Source organism: Euleptes europaea, chromosome 4 (assembly GCF_029931775.1).
Source record: "Euleptes europaea isolate rEulEur1 chromosome 4, rEulEur1.hap1, whole genome shotgun sequence".
NCBI classification, from domain to species: domain Eukaryota; kingdom Metazoa; phylum Chordata; class Lepidosauria; order Squamata; family Sphaerodactylidae; genus Euleptes; species Euleptes europaea.
In genome coordinates this window covers 91,471,409-91,494,601 of record NC_079315.1, presented here as the reverse complement: position 1 = coordinate 91,494,601, position 23,193 = coordinate 91,471,409, and the positions used below count along the sequence as shown (strand labels likewise).

Sequence of the window (23,193 nt, the reverse complement as noted above, 5' to 3'; positions counted from 1 at the left end):
ACCCTACAAGGACTGGAATCATATGCCAACATACTCATTTTCTCTTTGTGTTACAGCTGCCAGTGCCAGGATCCAATCTAGATGACATTGGCTGCAATCAGAACACTTTCCTGGGAGTAAGCTGTTTAATAAGATAGGCCTTACTCCCTATTAGATGTAGGATTGTTCCTAAGAAGGTAGTGACCTAATTAGTAATCATTGTTGCAATGTGGATTACGAACATCGATTTAATGCAGGCCATGCTTGCTATTTTCATGCTGTTTTTATTCTTAGAAATTTAGGATAAAAAACGACCGGTCAAAATATCTTTCCCCCCTCCTGGCACACATATGCTTGAGATAATCACAGAGGTGGAGAGATGGATCGCCAAGGGTCAAGCGAGCCCAATGTGGCACGTTACCATTACCTCCACCCCCACCACCCCGGCAGACTAACCCAACTTCTTCTCCCGTTTTGGCTCCCGCGCCCGCCTAATCCCATTCCCTATTATAGAAGCGCTTCCGGCGGCGTGGAGCATTCTGACATCATCCCCCGCACCCCGGTGACGTAAGCGCCGGGAGCGGGGTGTGACGCCGGTGCGTAGGGGAACGCGGTGACGTGTCCTATTTAAAGGTTCCCCCCTCCAGCGGCGGATGGAGACAGAATAAGCAGGTGCCGCCGCGTGGGGGAAACGACGGCGGCATCCGCCCGAGGGGGACGCTGCGCCGCCCGCAGGGAGAGCTGGGCCTGAGCGGAGGGATAGAGAGACCAGGGTGGACCGGCTTGGGCCGTTGACACGCCGCAGCGCTCCGGCCTCGCGCGCGCCTTCTCCTCCCACCTCCGCGGGGTCTTTTTTTCTTCTCCCCCCCCCTTCCCTTTTGTGGCTGCAGGCGCCGGTGGGAGGGGCGCCTCCGCCCGCCCCTCTCAGGGCCTCGCGTTGAGGAGGAGTCGCTGCGCGGGAAAACCGCGGCTGATTGACTGAGGCGGAGGCGTGTGTGAGGGCGGGGAAAGGGAGGCCGGAGGTGTGAGGAGAGGGAGGAGGATGTGAGCGGGCGGCGCGTGAGGGTGGTGGTGGTGCACCGCCGGGGGCGCGGACGGAGCCTGGCGTCGGGAGGGTCGTGTACCGCCCCCCCCCAAAAAACCGCACGGACGCTGCCCTGAGGCGCGCGAGAGGCGCCTCTCCCCCCTCCGTCCTCCCGCCGCAGCCCCGCTGCAGAGAGGGGGGCCGCTCTCGCCGCCACTCCTCCTCTACTGTGAATGATTGATCTGCCGGCCCTCAGGAGGAAGATGCTCGCCCGCTGCAGAAGCGGGGCGTGATTTGGAGGGAAAGGCGGGGGGGGGGAGAGAAACCAGCCGTCCGCCCAACCCCGCTGGGGGCAGACGCGGGTGGCCCCGTGTGCATCCCTGCCGCTGCTTCCTCCTCCTCCTCCCCACCCCACCCCCGTCCTTTACAGGGGATGCGCGGCCGGTGCCCTGCCTCTGCCGCCGCCGCGCTACCGGAGCCCGATGTCAGCGCCGGCGAAGCGGCTCCCTCCGCCTGCTGCTCGGGAAAATGAAGCGACACCCCCCGTCTCCCTGCTGCTGCTGCTGCTGCCGCCGGCGGGGGTGTTAGAGGGAAGGGCGGCGCGGAGCGCTGCGCACGCCGCAAGCCCCATCCCGCGCTGCACCTGAGGACGGACGGACCGCTGCCCGGAGGCTCCTGCTGCTCCGGGGCCATTCCGATTAGACTGCGCCTGGTTGTGGGTGTTTAATACCCCCCCCCGCACACAGCCCACGGCTAGAGGCGAGCGCCTCCGCCTTCTCCCTGCAGAAGGAAGGTGGGCTTTGGTGCTGCTGCTGCTGCTTCTACCTCCTCCTCGTCCGCCTCCTGGCCCAAGGGGCTTGGCGCTGCCCTGGCCCCCGTGGCGCAGGGGGAGGCGTGGTGAAGAAGACGTGCTCCGGGAGGCTATGGGGGACGATCCCTTCGGGCTTGCTCCCTAGGCAAGACCTCCCTTTCCTCCTCCGAAAGGGTTATGGTTTTTCTCCCTCCTTCCCCCCCCCTCTTCTGGCTGCGCTCCCACATGCCTGTAGACTTCTAGCGTTTAAAACCCTGCTGAGAGGCGCCTAGGGCCACCTGGATTTGTGGAAACACCTGGGATCTACAACTGGAGAAGGCGGAAAGCCGGACGAGCGAAAGGAGTGTCAGCGTTGCTTGACAAGGCTGCACGTTGGAGTTTTGTCACAGGGTCGAAGAAAAATCCCTTTTTAGGAATTGGCCTGCTTTACACAACTTGCGTTTGCACGTCTCCGTTGGTCATCATGGGGTAAGAAATTTCCTACTGAATCAGGGAGTTGTAAAATGTGGGCAAGTGGGTGTCTAGCTAGCCTGTTCAATTGCCATGAAGTACCCGGTCATTCCCTTAGTACCTTTGAAGGAAAGGCATGAAACCAAAATTATAAAATTTATTTTCGGTAATGGTCAAGTAAATATCTTGCTTTTGGTCACCAGTATTAGATATGTCGGTAGGGCCATGAAATTCACATTTGAATTTAATGCAGCTAACAGTACAGTATAAGGTTACTTGAGTATTTCAGTCACAAGGCAGAAAACACTTGTTGCTTTGGTTTTGTCAGATTTGACACATCTTTTGGATTGGTTATTCTGCTCGCCATCAGTGCTGAACTCCAAGAGGGGTTTTAAGTTCTTTCTCCTCGGAGGATACTCTGAGAACCTATTCTGTAGAAAAAAATATTTTTAAATTGCCCCTTTTTTAAAGCCCTTCTAGTAGTCTTCAGAAGTGAGGAAAATGGCTCCTGTAATCAATGTGTGGGTTTGATATATTTGAAAGTTGTTTTTCTGCTTTTCAATTTGTTGGTGACAGCTAAGGTAGTTTTCTGAAGTGATACTTAGCAGTTGTTTCTTTGATGTTTTTTGCATTCCTGCAGACATAAGTGGACTGTAGAATCTAGAATAACTGGAATGTAAAGCAACTTAATGTTGTCTCCCTTCCTTTAAGAGCATTAATGAGTTACACATTCCAAACTGAAAATGTGTTCTTAGAGTTGCTTGGATATATGCTGAGTAATCTACACTAATCTCTTTATCAAGACTAATACGTGATAAATAAGGTTGATTATCATGACATATATTTTACAACATCTAAACAGTAAAAAGCAACAGATGTCCTTGTCCTTTTTTGTAGGACTGGGGTCTGTGTTTTGATGGTCAACTAATGGTGGGAGGCTTGACTCAGGAGATTTGACTCAGGGGTCTCTAGCTACTGGATTCTGCTGTATGTGCTCAACTTAGTGGACCTAATGAACTTGCAAATTTATCTAATTACTTAAGCTGAGAGCTGATAGTTACCTACACTTGTAATGTTGTTTGCAGGTCTATCCTGCAAATATAAAGACCCGTTGTTTGCAGGTGTATACTAAATATAAAGCTATTTTGCACTTTGGCTGCTCCTAATGTAGATTTTCAGTGAGTGTCCTTAGGTTACTGGTTTCCCCCCATAGCTTGAAGTGAGCTTTGCTTAGAGCACTGGTTCTCAACCAGGGGTCCATGGACCCCCAGGGGTCCGTGAGAACTAAATTAAGGTCCGCGAAACAAAGTTATAAACCCATAATAAATTAATATTTTCAATTAAAAGTTCTCTATTATAAAATATATATATTCAAATATAATTCTAAGTTTAATGTTTAACTAACAGTTATGATTAAAGTTTATTTTCAAATTTCCGGAATTTTAATTTTGAACCTTGGGGTCCCTGCACCGAACAAAAAAGTCCTAGTGGTCCCTGGTCAAAAAAAGGTTGGGAACCACTCGCTTAGAGGCAGTAGCAGAGGAGACACAAGTAATTTTATAGCCACTGTTGGACTCCACAATATGTTGTTTGGAGTTCTGGAGTTTTTTTCTTTATTTTTGTGGAAGCCTTGGGCAAGCTGTGTCTGACTGGATGAAGAGCCAGCAGGACAAGGCAGTATATCTCTTTCCTTTGTATTTTTCAGTTAAAAGTAGTGACCCTTTGGGGCCGCAGTGGCTCATTGCACCCATGAAAGATAGGGATCGTAGCTGAAAAATAGGAAGGGCAAGGGTTAAGCAGTATCTACCCATATGTCTTCTAGATTTGGCCTTCACCAGACTGCTTTGGGTTATTAAAATAATTTAATTGTTTCCAGAAGCAAATTGCCAAACAGCACTTAGGTTTGAGGTTTAGGGTGACTTGATTGGGCCAAGTGGTAGTGCCAACTGCGTCTTCCAAACATTGTGAAGCCAGAGGCTCTGTGCTTGTTGTCGACTTACGTTCATTGGCATATCCATTCTTGCCTCAAAGGACAAAGAACGAAGCAGACAAGATACTGAGAGTTTTGCGTTTGGAGCTTTCAACATTTTGTATTTCATTTTAAGTATTTGGTGCATAGAACTCCAATTTGATTTCGGATCAAGTTGCAGGTATAGCAGAAGTTGAAGCTTTTCTCCCTACACGAGTTGTAGGGAAAGGGGGAATATAGATTCTGTACAGAACCACATGGGCTTGAAATTTGCCCAACTGGAAAAGACTGTGCTTTGGATCCAGACTAAATTGTCCAATGAAATATAGAACATTCCTTTCCCACAGGAATGACACTTAGGGGTAGTCAGCGGAAACTTCTAATTTAATCTGGATCCATACCGGTATGTTTGCGCCAGTGGTGCAAATAGAGGAGCAGAGTCTTTTCAGTTAGAGGAAAATGGGGTGGGGGAACATCTCCCCTTACTGAGGTCCTAATCGGATTCTGTGATCCCATGCGCCAGTTTACTTAAAAAAAAAAAAAACTCTGCTGGATGCTCCATTCCTGGAACTCCCAGAGTCTGGTTTGGCCTGTCTGCTTTACCTTTTTATTGGATTGTGTGGCCTTCTCACCCTTTGTATTTGATCTACTTGGCCCTGGGCCATTTGTTTTTAAGACAACTTACTTTCAAATACTGAGAAACTGTGACAAGAATCTGAGAGCTTAAATACATGTAACCGAACCTCACATGTGCAATTGAACTCCAGTGCCTCTTATTTCGGAAAGAGCCCATAGGAGCTAACTGAGTAGAGATGTGTCAGCTGAGATGCTTAACCCTTTTCCTGCTTTCCATTTCTGCACTCTAAATTGCTTCTTAAGCTGCTCCCTCTCCACTAAGCACCCATAGGGTTCCAAGCCCATGCTGAGAAGTGGCAGGTGTGGAAAGGATTCAGTACACATTTTTGCTCCTATAAAGTATTTTTTCTTTCTCGTCATAGAACGCAGAAGTAAATTTCATTAAATCTTAGAAAGATTTTACAAATTACACATGGTTAGGAATAAAATATAAGTTTGTAGAACATCTGAAGCATTTAAGAAACTGGCTAAAATTTACTTGTTAGTGAAGAACTCTGAAAATTTCCAGCTATTTTGCGGAAGAAGTTGATGTGATATAGAGAAGGCTAGAGTAGGTAGTTTTTCAACAGACATGGTGCCTGGGTAAGGTGCTTCATGATCTTACTCAGAGAACATAACTGCTTTGACTAAGATAGTGGTGTGTATCAAAAACATTTGTGGACTTCAGAGCAGGATTTTCCCACTTGACTTTCCTGTTGCAGCCTAGTGTTTTGAGGGTCAGAGGACCCTCAGGAGCATAATAAGGGACAAACCTAGGGTCTACAGTGAGAGGACAGAATTGGCAGAAATACTGCCCCCCTTCTACAAACAGAAATGCCATTCTGTCTGAGGAACCTGGTAGTTGAATACAGGCAAAGTCATTGTGAAAGAACTGCCATTTTGGACATAACTCTTATCTGAAGATCCCATGCCAAGAGTAGTGGTTAAAACAGCATTCTTTCTTATTTCTGTTTATAACAGACAATCAAGAAAACTTGATTTTTTTTGCCAAATGTGCACTAGGGTCAAACTATTGTCACATATTACCAAATGTGAAAAAATGTAGTGGTGTTATTCCGATGATAGATACTCTTAATAAGATGGAAGACCCTTGTGAATTTATGCACCTGGAAACAAAAATATAGGCAATACAGTTCTAAAGCCCATGTTATCTCACTCTCTAGAACATTGAATGAGAAACTTCGGTCTAGAGTTACACTCAGCCAAGTCTAAATACTTTATAGCTAACTTATGTTCATTAATAATAAAGCTGCTTTTTGAGTACTATAAATGCACAAGGGTGTATATTTTATACGTATATGTGCAAAGTTTAGTATCATGATATAATAAACATTGCAGTTCAAGTGGTAAGTGACTAGAGTGGATTGACAATTTACTGCTCTGAGCATATCTGAGGAATAAGTTTCAGGTAGTTTTTTTCTATGAACTCTGACTAATTTTAGTACTTTAAGAAGTTGATTTGCTCTTCAGCCATAAGTGGGAGCCATATTCTAATCCTAGCACTAGGGAATAAGTAAATACATCTTATGTCATATAAAAACTATGTCATATAAAAACTATATGGATTAAGACCCTTGCTTTGTTAACTCTTTTCCTCCATGGAAGAACACTTGTAGATGACTATACATTTTTTAAAAATTCACTAGAATGAACAGACTATGTGGGAATTGCAGGGGGAAATACTGAGCATGAAAGGAGCCAGATCTTGAGCTCTATGAAGATTATATTTTCTTACACATGTATTCCTTCTGCAAAGGAAAAAAACAGTATGGGGGCTTTTTATAGCAGGCCAAAGCTGTTTAACATGTTTTCTTTTCCAACCTAATGTTGGTTAGCTATTATGCAGAAGCACAGGTAGTGTTACTGGAGAAAACATAACTCAGCTGCTCTTAAAAAAAAAAAAAAAAACCTTCAGCATTCGTCCCTCATCTCTTTTCCAAGCATGGTAGTAATATTCCATGGTGAAATCCTGACTTGCAGTTCATTGTTTGGGATGCGTACTCAATACTGCACAACATAATGCATGTCCTTATTAGGAAAATATTTTTGTTAGTCTTTAAGGTGCTACTGGACTCTTGCCCTTTTTGACTTATTAGGAATGAACTTGTAGCTGTACAGCTTATATGTTGTGTAGCCATTTACTACTATTGAATTGTTGCGTTTGAACTCAGACATATAGAGTAAATAAAATTTCATATGACTTTATTCTAATTTGTCAAATCTGAAGCTCTTCTTTTCATATTCATTTTTATAAATATAAATTGTAAAAATATCTTTAAGGCATAGAGGAGTGTGTAGGGTGGTCTTGGGCCCTTTGAGATCTTCAGTATGGCCTTTGGTGCATTTACTTCAGGCTGTACAATTCAGTTACTTTCATGGCTAGAAAGCCAATCCACTTCATAGAGAAGCCCTTACTTCACAATGGCTCCTAACTGGTATCATCTCTTAATTTCTTTTGAATTTTTCCTTTGTGTTCTCTAGGCACAAAAAATGCAGGTTATTTTATGGCAACTCTCCTTCACATGCAAGTCAGTTTATGGGGACTGTGGGATGCTCTGTGCAATTTTGTGGTAAGAACTCTGAGTGTTAGTTGAGGAAAAAGAAGTGTTGTCTTTGGCTGTAAATCAATTGTTCAAACACAGAACCTTGACGTTCATGAGAGAGAATGCAGGTTTAGTCATTATTTAGACCTAGCCAGCATGAATAGTTGGAACAAATATTTGCAGCTAAGCTGAATATAGACAAATCAGTTTTTGTCACATTAAGATTCTAGAACCTATAAGAATCTGCAGATATTACCTGTTTTGAGATCTTGGTATCTACATTGCATCCCAAGTACTTCATAGATAAGAAATATGGGGCCCTTATTGTACCTTTAGGGAGGGGCTGTGGCTCAGTGATAAAGCATCTGTTCGGCATGCAGAAGTTCCCTGGTTCAATCCCTGACATCTCCAGTTAAAGGGACTAGACAAGTAGGTGATGTGAAAGACCTCTACCTGAGACCCTGGAGAGCCAACGCCAATCTCAGTTGACAATACTGACTTTGATGGTCTAAGGGTCTGATTCAGTATAAGGCAGCTTCATATGTTCATGTGCACCTTGGGCTTGGAAGTGTTTCAGTAAGAGAAGGAATAAGCTTTCAAATTGACAGCTTTGGTTGAAAGTTAGTTAAATGAGCTACGTCTATAGGATTTCCTAACAATACTTTCAAGGAATTAGACTGGTCAGTGTCTAATAGCTTTAAAATGGAATTCACAATGTGACATTTGTTATTTACCTAATTCAAAGACCATTCTTAGACATGTGATGAAAAAATTAAAATGGGCACTTTGCTCCGTTAAGGCCATTTATGCTTGGTTACTTTGCCTCACTTTCTCCTCTGAGGCAAGGGCATCCTGATCTGTGGGTTGTTTTCCTCTCCATCTGGGTAGGCAGGACCAAAACTTTAAACTTCCTGTCTCCCTTGGCGGGAAAACAGCCTGCAAATCCAGTTTCCGTCCTGCCTCTTCGGGTAGAGCAGTCACCCTCGCACAACTCTGTGCCTACTAACCAGATAGATAGGGAAATTCTGTCCTGTCGTCTTACCTGTATCGTGTGTTTTTCTCGTTGTAATCTGTCTATACCTCTCCCTATCCCCCCCACCCGTGTGTCTTTCCCCTCGTCTTTTCCCCGAGGCAAGACAAGTAGAAATCAGAGTAATCCAAAAATGGCCGATGCCATTACTGCTTGGGAGGATGACCTCCTCTCTGAGAAGGACTATCAAAGGGGGCTGGTACAAACCACCCACAAATCGTCCGATTCTCCCAACGGCTGCGATTGCGGACCATTAGGGAGCGGGGAGAAGCCAGACAAGCCCCCGGCCGATGAAATGTCCCCGGTACGGCAAAAGACAAAAAAGCCGCGAAAAGCCACGCCGCTGCACCAGGAAGGGAAAAAGAGGAGACGTGCTCCCAAGGCTGGCGCCGGGTAGAAAGCCGGGCGGAACACACCCGACTCTTCTCCAAACGCCCCGAATCCAGTCCCCAGCACTAAGGCGGCTTTGGCGACGATGGAGGCGGCTTCTCTTGCAACCGGAATGGGTAACGCTGCGGCAGCAGGGTTCTTATCGGCGGGAGTTGGTAACCCCCACCCCACCCCTGCACGCGATGACGGGCGGCCATTTTCTTTCATGGGAAAGTGCAGATGAACTGATTAACTGTGCCCTTCCACGCCAATGGCAAGCTTTTCAAGCTTTCCAAACACGTTTACCCTTTGGCAGGGTTCCTGCGGACCACCTTCCACTCCTGTTAACATTACAGGGGAAGAGTATGGCCCCAATAATCCAGGGACCTCCAGATCCACAGCATGGCCCACTAAGGCAGCCATGAAAGCCAGGGTAGAGGAGACAAGGGACTCACTAGCAGACACTTCCAAGTCACCTTCCTCCATTGAGTATGAGGAAGAGGAGAAAGAAGGAGAGTTTGACTCAGATGAAGAGTCCTCCCAAACTAGTGATCAGCACACTAGACTTTACTCAGGGGAGGACTATCAGGGTCTATTGGCGAAGGCCATTTTAGCTCTGGACCTCAGTGAGGACACGGATCCCTCCGAGGAGCCTAAATCAAAATGGAAACAGGGAGTCAAGGAATGCTTTCCTAGACCCCAACCACACACTAACCTGGTTCCTTTCCCTGAGTGTTTCATCAGGGCCATAAGGGAAGAATGGGATAACCCTTCATCCAACCGCCAAGTTCCACCTAACATTAGGAAAATGTACAACCTGGCACCACACGCTATGTCCATGCTCAAAGTACACCTGGTGGATGCCCCGGTACTTGATCTCCAGTCACCAGGACTTGTCCCAGAGGACGGAGGAGGTTCCCTACGGGACCAGCTGGACAGAAAGTCCAACTCACTCGCAAGAAAGGCACACGAGGCCTCGGCCCTCGCCATCCAGGCTAGTGCCACCACCTCAATCTTCGCACGGGCTTCATACCTATGGGTAAAGAAAATCATTCAGCTCGTCCCAGAGGATAATCCTAGAGTAATAGGGGGACTTGAAAGGGTACTGAATGCCATCACCCTAATGGCAGACGCCTCACTTGACTCCATGTCTTTCGTGGCTAGGTCTATGTCATCGGTCACCTCACTAAGGAGGGCACTTTGTCTGAGAGCCTGGCCAGCAGACTTCAAAGCTAAATCTACCTTAATTGCCTATCCTGTAAAGGAGGGTCGACTGTTTGGAGACAAACTCGACAGCATACTGATAGAGATAAAAGATAAAAAGCAGGTTCTCCCAATGCAGATAAAGAAGGCAATCGACCCTTTTCTTACACTTCCTTTCGTCCCTCAAAGGCATCACCTAGGTTTAGATCCAATTACCAAAGAGGTTCCTGGGGAAACAACAGAGGATCTTGGAACAATAACTGGCCCTTTCGCAGGGGAGGAAGATTCCAAAGATCACAAGGGCCTCAATTCAGAACGGAAAAAGGGGACAAATTCAGCAAAAACACACCACAGTGACTCCAGTCACCTCAGGGTAGGAGGGAGACTTCAACAGTTCACCTCAAGGTGGGCTCAGTCCAATCGCGACAAATGGGTCTCCAAAATATTAACCGAGGGATACCTCCTAGAATTCGTATCCCACCCTCCCGACCGCTTCTTACGTTCCCCCATATCATACAAGAAGGGCAAACACAGCAGAACACTATCAGCTATCCAACATCTATCCCAGATCAGGGCTATCGAACCGGTCCCAGTCAACCAAAGGTGCCAGGGAGTATACTCCATATTCTTTACCGTCCCCAAGAAGAACAGGGACTGGAGGGCCATCCTCGATTTAAAATACATCAACAAGAGGATGGCTCAGACATTTCCAGATTGAAACCGTCAAGTCAATTGTGGAGTCCCTACTACCTGGTACCTTCATGACGGCTGTGGACCTTACAGGAATTACAACCGGGCATCCCAAAAATTTTAGAATCCCTACAGGAGGGAGCCCGTCTTAAACTCTCAGCTTCCACACTGAGACGACAAGTGGCAGCCTTGTCAACAGTCATCCCCATCTCGGAAGGGGCCCCCACTTAATCAAGGCAGTTCTTGTGACTAGTGTAAGCTTTGAGTTTCTTTCTTCACACCCATTCCCACTTGTCCCTCCCCCTTCAAACCCCTCCCCCTTGAAGCCATTTTGGTGATTTTTGATAGCGTGTTTTAAGATCTTGAGGAACGAAGCCAGGTGTTCCTCTCCTCCCCCCCCCCCAACCTCATACATTTCTTTTCTGGTCACTTTCAGCAGCCAGAGTTCTTCAAAGTTTGCTGGCCCTAGACTTTGAGATAGCTAAAAACAAATTGATGGGGAGGGGGTTCCTTGTCTGTAAAATGGTGCTCCATGGCCCCTCCACTATTTCCCATCCACCCACCCCACCATTTTTTTGTTAGCAAGGAATATTTTAGCGATAAAATTATAAGTCTATAAATAAAAATGAAAATAAGAACAGCCGAGGAAAAGACACAGGAGCACTCCAAAATGGCCATGCGATTAATTACAAATGAAAGAATCCTTCTGGTGGGGCTGTTGATGTATTTCAAAGGATACACTACAGCCAATTACAAAGCAGCATTGTCAGGGAGAAGGAACTCAGAAACTCTGTATTTCGCTGGGGATGGATAATTGAGGGCAAGGTACTCCTGAAATATCTTCGGGGCAAAAAGCCCCCATGCATACAGTTTTGAGAATTCGGATCAGAAAACTGTGCATTTGCTAAGCAGCAAACCCAGCGCAAATTTCCCCTGCATAAATGGCCTAAGAGAATATTTTATTTGGCTTGGTGCATATCTGACAGCAACACTGGGATGGGCATTAACAAGTTCTCCCACTGAGTTCGGAGTACATCTTCATCAGCGGGTTTTGTCATTCCTATGCTTAGGGAGGCAGGATCCAAAAAACCTTTGCTTCCTGTCACATGTGCTAGGACCACCCTCTGATATCCAGTTCTCTTCCTGCCTTAGAGGGAGAAGCAGCATTTGTGGTTAGCTCTGTAGCAAACCTTCTTTCCTAGCCTTTGCACTTCAATAATTATTCCTGTCTAACTTTATTTCTGCATTTTTTCTTAGTCCTAATCTTGGTCTGTGTGCACCCAGCAGCCTTTTCCTCTTGTATCTACTGTTTTCCCTCATCTTTGCCTCTGTCTCCCCCTCCCCTCCCCCCTCCTCCGTTTACAATATGTCTGAGAGCGAAGATAGGGATTCAGAGGAATTAATGTCGGGAGACGAGGAGCAAGTTGAAGAACTCCTCCCCCCCCCCCGACAGCTTTCCCTAGTGGCGACCAAGAGCTGTGAAGGGGAAAAACGAATCAGCCCGATTTGTAGGCGGCGGCACAAAAACGGAGCCTCCAGCTGGGAGACGTTCAAAACGGCATGAAAAAAAACACGCACGGACAAGATGGCTGCCGCAACTCCCCGTTCGGCCTCTAGAGGTTACGAGGGCGAACTTGATCCTTGTGATGCTGGCTCCTCTGGAGTTCATGTGACTGGGACTACCCTGGGTAATGTTGAAAATGTTCATTTTTTTAATTACGGAATGTGGGGGAGGGCAACTTAAGTCTGATAAATTTATTGCGGCAGGCATTGAGAGAGGAGTTTGCCCAAATTAGCAACCATTCTTGTGGGGACGTCACAAGATCCAGAGCCTCATCCCCGGGTTCCAGGGTTTCCATCCACTCTGAGTCAGAACGTGGGGAATGCTCCAGTGACACACGCCATGACTGGCCAACTAAGGCAGCAAGGAAGGCACCATTGTCTTCTTCCAGCAGGAACAGGTCCCCTTCTCCCTCTTCTAGCGATAGAGAAGAGGGCAAGTTCTCAGTAGAAGACAAGGAGGGGAGGAGACTCAAAATCAGGAACAACAATCCCGGGTATTTTACCTAGGAAGATTACCAGGCGTTCCTGAGCAAGGTATTGACAGCCTTAGATCTTCATGAGGATGAGGACTCAGAGGCTTCCAAAAGTAAGGCTAAGTTTAGGGGCATGAAGGAATTCTTCACCAGACTGAGGACCCATACCCGGGCTGTGCCTTTTCCTGAATACTTTGAGGACCTTCTCAAAAATGAATGAGAGAAACCTCTCTCTAACAGACAGCTCCCCACTGCTGTTAGAAGAATGTATAATCTAGAGTCCCGAGCGCCTAACCTCCTTCAGGTTTCCTTAGTTGAAGCCCCAGTCGCCACTCTGCAATCCACTGGCTTACTTTCTGGGGATGGGGCTGGCAACATCAGGGATCCTCTAGATAGAAAAGCTGATTATGCTATCAAAAAGGCCCATGAGGCTTCGGCTGTATCCATACAAGCATCGGCTACGGCAGCATTGGTGGCTCGGGCATCCATCATGTGGATCAGAAAAATAATTGACCTGACTCCACAAGACAATAAAAGGGTTCTGAGTAGTCTTAACAGAGTTCTGAAAGCAGTAAATTTTATGGCGGATGCCACTCTTGATTCCATGACTATGTCGGCCAGGGCACTGGCCGTTTCCTCTATTTCTAGGAGGGCACTTTGGCTCTGGTCCTGGTCAGCTGACTTCGGTTCCAAATCCATCCTGTTGGGATACCCATTCGAGGGTGATCGGCTCTTCAGCTCTAAACTAGGGGACATACTAGTCGAGACGAAAGACAAGAAAAAGGCCTTGCCAAAATACATAAGGAAAGAAGGTAAGACCTCTTACTCTTCTTCCTTTTGTCCCTTCCGAACCTCTCACACCTGGCAAGGGGCAGAGCGGACAACAGAAGGAACCGGAATTCTGGAAGGGGATCCTTTCGCAAGGGCCCCAGGTTTAACAAGGGATTCCAGCCACAACAACACTTAGACAAGTCCAACAGATTTAGTGAGAAACCCGGGAAACAATGCTGGGACAGTCCGGTGGGGGGAAGACTCCAGCTTTTTGCCAATACCTGGGACTCCCTTCACCCAGACACTTGGGTGCAGAAGATTATTCACGAGGGATACAGCCTAGAACTACGCAAATCCCCCCCAAACCGCTTCTTTCCCCCTCCTCTTCCAAACCAGACAAGATAGCCCGCAATCAAGCAGCCATAGACCACCTGCTTCAAATCAGGGCAGTCGAACCAGTCCCCCAGACAGAACGGTGCGCCGGGGTATACTCCGTTTTCTTTACTGTTCTGAAGAGAAACTGAGATTGGCGCGCAAACCTAAATCTAAAGCAGGTCAACAAATGTATCCAGCTCAAATGTTTCAGGATGGAGGCACTCAGATCCATCATAGAGGCACTCTGTCCCCAAGCGTTTCTGACGTCGATAGACCTGACGGAAGTATATTTACACATCCCCACCTACCCCAAGCACCGTAAGTTTCTCCGCTTTACGTACAACCTCGATCACTATCAGTTTCGGGCCCTCCCATTTGGTCTCTCATCGGCCCCAAGGGTTTTTACCAAGGTCCTGGTGATGTTGGTGGCTCACCTGAGAGAGGTAGGGATCCACGCCTTCCCATATTTAGATGATATCCTGGTGAGCGCTCCTTCAGAACAACTGTCCTTACAGCACACGGAGACCGTCCTCTGGGCTCTAGAACTCCACGGTTTCCCGGTAAACCGGATCAAGAGCACCCTCTCTCCGTCCCAGTTCATCCATCACCTGGGGGTATTCATAGACACGAACCAGAAAGCAGTCTTCCTTCCGCCAGACAAGATTTCCTCCATTGTCAAATTGACAAGGACAGTGATTCTTTCCAAATCCTCTGGCCTGTCATCCTTAGTCAGACTGCAGGGGAAAATGGTGGCATGCATAGAGATTGTGCCATGGGCTCGCCTCCACATGAGGGACCTTCAATGGTTTCTTAAGCCATTTCAACTGCAGATAACTCAAAAGAGGAACCCACGCCTCACCGACCTGAGACAAGTGAAGGACAGCTTAAGGTGGTGGACCAGGTCCCACAACCTAGCCAAGGGCCAGAACTATCTCCACGATCCAGATTTTCATCGATGCCAGCTTGAAAGGCTGGAGGGCGATTCTGCAGCAACAAGTAGCACAGGGTCATTGGACACCGGAAGAGAGTCACCTCCACATAAATTGGCTGGAGTTACGGGCAATCCGGAAAGCCTTGATAGAGTTTCAGCCAAGAATCGAGAACAGTCATGTCCTGTCGAGAACGGACAATGTCTCAGCAAAAGCTTACATAAACAAGCAAGGTGGGTCTCGTTCCTCCTCCCTTCACACAGAAGCCATAACAATTCTGAATTGGGCAGAGGCTCACTTGGCGTCCATCAGGGCAGAGCACATAAAAGGAGTACTAAACAAGCAGGCAGATTGGCTCAGCTGACAGCAGGTGGACAAGGGGGAGTGGTCCTTGAAGAGAGAGACCTTCGTTCAAATAACGGAGAAATTCGGAAGACCCATCATGGACCTCTTCGCAACAGGCGAAAATCACCAGCTCCCAAGGTTCCTGTCAAGATTTATGCATCCAAGGACAGAGGGAATAGACGCACTGTTGTCCCCATGGCCACGGGGTCTCCTTTATGCATTTCCACCTCTACCAGTGATCTCCAAAGCTCTACGAAAAATCAGACAAGAGAGGGCCCTGGTCATCTTCATAGCCCCTCGATGGCCCCAACGATCTTGGTTCGTGACACTGAGAGAGCTATCTATCCAGGAGCCATGGTCCCTACTTCCAGTCCAGGACCTTCTCCAACAGGGCCCCTTAGTACACCCAGATCCAGCCTGGTTAAAGCTGATTGCCTGGCTCTTGAAAGGTCAAGGTTGCTAGAGACGGGCTGTACCTCAGAGGTCGTCGACACCATGTTGGAAGCCGGGAAACAATTCACCAGGTGCATATACGATTTTTCCTGGAAGGCCTTTGCTAGATGATGCAGGAGAAAACATACTGATCCAGTGACCATTTCCACTGGCAACTTGCTTGACTTTCTCCAGGAGGGATTAGCTCAAGGGCTGAAGGCATCTACTCTCAAACGACAGGTGACGGCGATCGCGACGGTTGTTCCCCAACTGGATGGCTACCCAACGTCAAGGCATCCCCACATAGTCACTTTCTTGAAAGGAGCCTCGGCCATCTCTCCTCCGACAATTCATAGATTTTTTTACTTGGAGACTTCATGTGGTACTCCAGGCTCTGACTCAACACCCATTTGAACCCTTATGGGAGGCTTCCCTAGGTCACCTTAGGATGAAAGTTCTCTTCCTCACTGCTGTTACTTCGGCTAGAAGGGTGTCGGAACTGGCGGCTTTGTCATCTAGAAAAAGCCTCTGTCTTCCATGCGGATAAAGTAGTACTACGTCCAGATCCGGCCTTTATCCCGAAGGTAAATTCTAAGTTCCATAGACAACAGGAACTCCATCTTCCATCCTTTTGCCCTCGCCCTTCTCATCCAAGGAGAAGGACTGGCACACTCTAGATGTGAAAAGAGCTTTACGCATCTTTTTGAGAAGGATGGAAACTTTCCGGTGCTCGGAGTCTTTATTCGTTTCTATTTCATCACCCAGTAAAGGTTGCAAAATGTCAAAGGCAGCTATCAGTGCATCAAACAGTGGATCCAGCTGTGCTATCAACTTAGCAACATATCAGTGCCGTTAGGAATTACTGCTCTCAGTCCGCAACGCCGCTACTTCAGCAGCATTTGATGGCCATGCATCCGTGGAAGAAATCTGTAAGGCTGTGACCTGGTCGAGCCCTTCTACGTTTATAAGACACTACAAGATAAATGCCTATTCTTCATCCGATGTGGCATTCAGCAGGAAAGTCCTCCAGAATGTTGTATCAAATGATCAATGAAGACTCCCTCCCAGTGAACGTCAGCTTTTGAAGATCTCGCTGATGAAGATGTACTCCAAACTCAGTGGGAGAACGGAACCTTGGCTTACCTGTGAAGGTTCCTTCTACACTGAGGAAGGAGTACATCTTACCCGCCCAGGGTGAAGAATGGATCAAGATGAAGAATGTCAAGTGTCCAGATAAAGCTGAATTTAAAAAAAAATTAAAAATGGGAAAACAATACGTTATATATAGGAATAATAAATAAGGGGAGTTAGAATAAAGTATTTTCACGTTCTACTTGTTACTAATTCTTGGTTTTAAGCTGTGTTTTTTGCAGTGGCTGCTCCTTGTTCTTTCGGGCGCACATCTGTCTTTCTGTTTTTAAAAATTCTGCTATGGAAGTCCTCGAACTGGATATCAGAGGGCGGTCCTAGCACATGTGACAGGAAGCAAAGGTTTTTTGGATCCTGCCTCCCTGAGCATAGGAATGACAAAACCCGCTGGCGAAGGTGTACTTCTCCCTCAGTGTAGAAGGAACCTTCACAGGTAAGCCAAGGTTCCGATCTCTTTACTGTGTTTTGGCAACAGTGCTCTTGAAGGTGTACAATTCTTTACAAATCAGGGGTCCATGGGAGGTGATAGGGAGGGGTAATTTGGAAAACCCAGACCATGCCCTAAATCTCCCTCTAATCACTCTTTAAACCCTCAAGGGATTGAGCAGATTGATCAGTCTTCCTCATCCCTCTTTTCCTTTAAATGATACTTGGCAGTTGTAAAAATTTCACTCCTTTTGGAGCTTTGTTAATCCTGACCACGATGAAGAATTCTTTGAGGGCTTTTTTCAGCATTGGTAGGTTAAGACCCCTATCCTGTCTATTCATGGCTCTGTTGTAAGGTTTTCATTATCTATACAGAGAGCAGCCTCTTTATATGCAATAGTTGCATAAATAGTTACATAAATTCTAGTCATATGAGTGGTCAAATCGGTAAAACCGTCATTGTGTGTGTGTGAAGTGCCGTCAAGTTGCAGCTGACTTGTGGCGACCCCTTTTTGGGGGGGGGGGTTTCATGGCAAGAGACTAACAGAGGTGGCTTGCCAGTGCCTTCCTCTGCACAGCAACCCTGATATTCATTGGTGGTCTCCCATCCAAATACTAACCAGGGCTGACCTTGCTTAGCTTCTGAGATCTGATGAGATCAGGCTAGCCTGGGCCATCCAGGTCAGGGCAAAACCATCATTACCTAGTTGCAAATAGAAAAGGAGATTACATTGAAATTAGCAATCTTCGCAGTTGTTTTACAGAAAATTTTCTTCTCCACCCCCCTTCCTTCCTTCATAGAGAATATTTTCCTGTTTGGGCTGTACTCAGTCCAGGTAGTGAAATTGAAATGCATTATCGTCGTGGTCTAATGGGAAGGGATTGTGGGAAAATTTATTTAAAGTAGAATTGAAGATTTTGGTGAAGTGACGGATATGACCCGAGCCCTGCCTTGGGTTTAGACAGTATTGGGAGAAAGACAGGGAATGCAAACGTTCTAAATAAATAGCTATCTGCTAGATAGTGAATTTGGCCCTTCAACTCACTAGAATTCGAAGTATTGGACAGTAATCATATATGGCACGTAAATAGCCACGTCTATTCCCTTCAGCAAGTAAGGATTGCCTCTAGGCAAATAAGTAGGAGCTTTTTAAACAATAAAATGAGTGCTTCTTTTTCAGACTGTTGTACTGCAAATGTCTTGCTCTTCTGTGCATTATTAGCAAACCGGCTAGCACAAATTTTCATGGGCAGGTAACTTTTGTGAACTTATATAGCAAGGCTGTTCTACTTCAGCATTTTATGGCTTATGGTAAGTATTTCCTTCTGGACTTGACTTTTGCTTCCCCCCCCCCCCCGCCCCCTAATTGCAAGGGAGTCTATAGAGGTTAAACTTTACTCATATCATTCAAGATTATTCAGTTGTCTTCCCAAATTATTACATGATTCCTGTCTTATATACGGCCTATCATTTTTAGTAATAGTCTTGAGGAATGCTTGTGGATAAAGAGTAAATTGAAGAATTATCAAGCATGGGCTCTTGTATCTTAGCTGCTAATGTTTTGGGACTTCTACAGTATATTTCAAAGTGAAGCCATTGTGCTGATAAAGCACATGGACCAAGTTCAGTAAGGGCAGTCAGTATGTTTTCTGAGCAAGTTGGCTCACCATATTTGTTCATGCAAGAGGCTGGCCTTGTGCATGCAAATGAACTCTCCTGGTCCCTAAGACCAACATTCAGCAGCAGAAATCCCAATCTTCTCCCAGTTACAGAAGGGGAACCTTTTCCTGCTGATTTATGTATTGGACAAGGTAAGACAAAAGTATTTGTTTTCCTCTTGAAATGATATACATAAATCTCTGAAACTTTCTTGCAAGTGTACTGGAATGATATGTAAACAAAAATACAGTCTTTTAAAAATACAAATTTACTATCGTGGTAAAGAGCCCACGGTGCATGCCCTGTTGATGCTGTGCATCAAAAAGTGGCTACTGGTTTTTAGAATAAATCAGGGTCCAGTACATAGGACTGTTTGTTTTCTTTAAATGCCATTTGTATGTACTATTCGGACCAGCGTGGTGTAGTAGTTGAGAACTGTAGTCTCTAATCTAGAGAACCGAGTTTGATTCTCCACTCTTCCACATGAAGCCTGCTGGGTGTCTTTGGGCTAGTCGGAGTTCTTTCAGAATGCTCTCAGCCCCACCTACCTCACAAGGTGCCTGTTGGGGGGGGGGAGGCGATTGTAAGCCATTTTGAGACTCCTTACAGTAGAGAAAAGCAGAGTATAAAAACCAGCTCTTCTTCTATAACTACAAAGGGACTATCAGCTACTCATCTTTATCTGTCCCATTAAATCTATTCATATTTTGGCTTTGCCTTTAAGTTTGGTTGAAGTACTAAATATGAACTAAGTATTCTGTACTTGTAGAGTTTGTTACTTGGCACAGATTTTGTGGTTTAATTCTTGTCAGGATTGGCAATATCTTGGGAAAAATGTGTGTTGGATGCAGTCCTCTAAATTATTGGTTCTTATATTTGGTTTTTCCTAGTTAACAGGAAAATAAGGAAAAACTATATGATAACAGTGCAATCCTACGTGTGTATATTCAGAAGTAAATCCCACTACGTTCATTAGTTCTGTAGCAAGTGTGTTTAAGATTGCAGTCTAAGGGAAGCTTGATAGTTGGTGATATGGTCGGCTTAGTTTAATTTAAGCACAGTGAAGAACTTCAACTATTGTCTCTGGATTAAACCTGACCACCTTGGGATGCCCTTAATTTGTTGGTTTAGAAGGAAATGATGTGTGTGGAAAGGAAGAATCTGAAGCAATGGATTTTGAAATCAGGCTGCTTCTCCTTTCCAAAATATGGCTTTGCCTTTGCACTTTATTGTTGAATTGGCTCACCAGTAAAGCTAGTTCAAACAGAAGCTTATAATGTGGAGAGGGGCCGTGGCTCAGTGGAAGAGCATCTGCTTGGCATGCAGAAGGTCCCAGGTTCAATCCCCAGCATCTCCAGTTAAAGGGACAGGGCATGTAGGTGATATGAAAGACCTCTGCCTGAGACCCTGGAGAGCCGCTACCGGTCTGAGCAGACAATACTGACTTTGATGGACCAAGGGTTTGATTCAGTATAAGGCAGCTTCATGTGGTAATGTGTTCATGTGAATCAGTGTGCTAGTTAAGCAAAAAAGGAGAGACATTACAGATTGAGAAATTAAGCTTGTTTCTAAACTACCTATCTTTGATTTCTAGATTGTTGATCTCTTGAGAAAACTGTTTAGATTGCTGTGACTCATTGTATTTGCTGTCTTCAGTTGCTGGAACTGCAAAGATTTGTATTTGCGGCACGCGCAGCAATGTCCCCTTGACCCGATTCATGGGGATTTTGAGCGAGTTCCTACAGATGGTAAAGAGGGGCTTTTAAGGTAGTAACATTCTGTACTTTATTGCTGATAAACATGAGTTTTGTACTTTGTTTCTGAGATACATCAAGATGAAGAAAAATGCAATTGGGAAGTCAGATTTGTAAAATTCCATGAAAAGAGTAGGACCAGAACTGGAGATGATTTTGGAGGGACTGCAGAACTGGGTCTAAAGATGACTGAGTACAACTTCGCTTAGTAGCTAGTTTTGATGTACAAAATGTTCAGTAATATATCTTTGAAAAAATGAAAAATATATACATAGGCAAATTTAGAAACTTGTTTATTTCTCTCAGTTGAATTTTTAGGTACACTGCCCTCAGATTAATGCAGTATATTATACAATTGCAGCTTGAATATGTAACTGCAGCTGAACTAATTGTAATCACCTACAGAGTGGTATAGTATTAGAAGTACTACTGCCTTAAGCTAGACCTAATTCTTTTTTGAGGGGAGGGACCAGGGCCAGGATTGAAACCCTTGTATGCAAGTGGGAAGTCTTTCTGCATGTGCATTGAGGGTGGTATTTCAAAATGCCCCCTACTGTTCCAGAGGGCCTCCAAATTTGGGAAGACTGGCACTCTGGAACGTAGCCTGGATTTTGTTAAATAATATGCCAGTCCTGATTCTTCTGCTGATTTGAATAAAACAACAACAAAACTTCTGAGTTATCATAAAGTACCATCTGGATTAGTGCTATACAAACATAGTAATAATCTGGTGGAGTAGTAGTAAATAATATTGCTGAAAGAGGTGGAAGGACAAGCCTTAACTGTGAGCTGAAATGCTTTAGGGAATAATGGATGCTATGAAGATGTATGTAAAATAACTAATACAAATTGAAGCATATATTTGCCACAAGTTGTTTTTAAGTAGTAGTTGGCAAAGGTTTTCATGGCACCGGGCTTGATTCCCATCAGTCATTGGGTTGCTCTAATTTTGACTTGGGTATACATGATAGTTGCTGTGTCAGTAGCAGCTAGCTAGTGTTTCATGGATGCACAGATTAGGTTCATTAAAGCTTTAAAATATTTCATCTAAAGGGCTAAACTGGTTGCAACACTAGCTGTTTGTGTTTCAACATGGAACTGCCCCATTCATGTAAAGAAAGGGAAGAGGGTATATGTGTCAGATTGTTTAGAACAAAAAGGATATGTAGGTGATGGGCACTAAACCTTACCTGCAGTATCTCTCCTTAAGATATTTCTCCTAATAGAAGTGCTGACTAATTGCTTGATAAACTATTAAACTATAGTGGTTTACAGCCAAATAGAGAATTTGGACTGCCTAAAAAGTTATGAAACTACTTATTTCTTAAATATTATTGTTCAGGAAAAAAGGCACAGTGCTTATCAGTCAGGCACTAGATCTGAATTTAAAGGCAGTCGTAGACACAACATACATTATAGCTGCTTTGATGGAATTAAGCAAATGCCTTTTAAAGTGTGGATTCTTGTTTGTCTCTCTTACTCATGCAGTGGTATTGTGCAACTCCATTTATCTGATGAGTAAAATTTCCATAACCAATTTCATAATGGAGCAGTTCTGTTTGATAAGAGAGGGAGTTTATGTTCATGTTGGGCAGGAAATACTCAAGAAAACTACAAGTCTGTGAATAAGCAAACTATCGAGCATAGGTAAACTTAAGGTATGAAATAGTGGGCTTGGCATTCTGTCTTGGTACGCTTCAGAACAAACCTTACTAAATCCCAGTGTCTGTGGCGATTTGCCCTTCCTTGGCTGCCTATCAAACTCATTAAAATTGTACATTCATTTATAATGCTTCTCTTCAGAAGGGAGATCTTTCCCCACAGTTAATTCTTTACCTACAAAAGCAGAGTTTTACTAAAAGGCAGTAGAGTGTGGAGCAATAGAAATTATGGGTAGAGATGCTTTGGTGAAATGAAGTGTAGAAACATTGTGGTGAAAGTCCCTGTAATAGCTTAAAAGGTATAGACAGTGGGCTGGATCCAATGTAGTGTTTCCAGTTGCCTGCAGAGTGCAACTTTTGTGGCACCCCCTCCCATGACAGCCCAAAGTCCATCCTGAAATCCTACTAGTAGAGGAGAGGAGCCCCCTATAAGAGGCTGCCGCCACCAGGGATGTCATAGAACTTCCACTCTGGGCAGAAGTCCTTGTGCTGTGGGAACGCTGCATTCAATCCTACCTAAGAAGACTGGTTAGGATGTGGGGAAGGATGGAAATGGTACGCTGGCTTAGGGATTTGAATCCTGGACTAGCTATTCAGTGTTGGGCCTAGCCATGCTGGTCCTTGGGTTTCATAACAAAGTCTCTATAGCAGGAATCATGGCAGCTAGTAGTAACAGAGTAGTAAGTGCTATACATTGTTCTTTCTGTGATAAATGTAGATTATATGTTATGTTGCTGGTATGCTTAAAACCACAGATGAATGTGGGTGAAATCTGCTGGAAATTGATAATAATTTATAGTAACCTGCTCATTTTGCGCATTTGCCCTGCAGATTTTGAATCTGACATTTGAATGAGAATCTGAACTACCAATGCTGTATAGGTTGTAAAAAAGAAATCATTACTTTTTCTGAAATTGTAAACACGTCTGCTTTGATGTAACAGTATGGACT

At 45.2% G+C, this 23,193-nt stretch overlaps 1 protein-coding gene across 1 annotated transcript in view; it reads left to right on the top strand.

Moving 5' to 3' along the window:
* Positions 1-2,256: 2,256 nt before the first annotated feature.
* HOMER1 (homer scaffold protein 1) overlaps positions 2,257-23,193 on the top strand; it is a 98,528-nt gene continuing 77,591 nt past the window's right edge. The window contains exon 1 of the mRNA XM_056848046.1: positions 2,257-2,282. Within this exon, the coding sequence (XP_056704024.1) occupies positions 2,278-2,282 (5 nt within the window). The 5' untranslated portion in view covers positions 2,257-2,277. The remainder of the gene's footprint in view (positions 2,283-23,193) is intronic.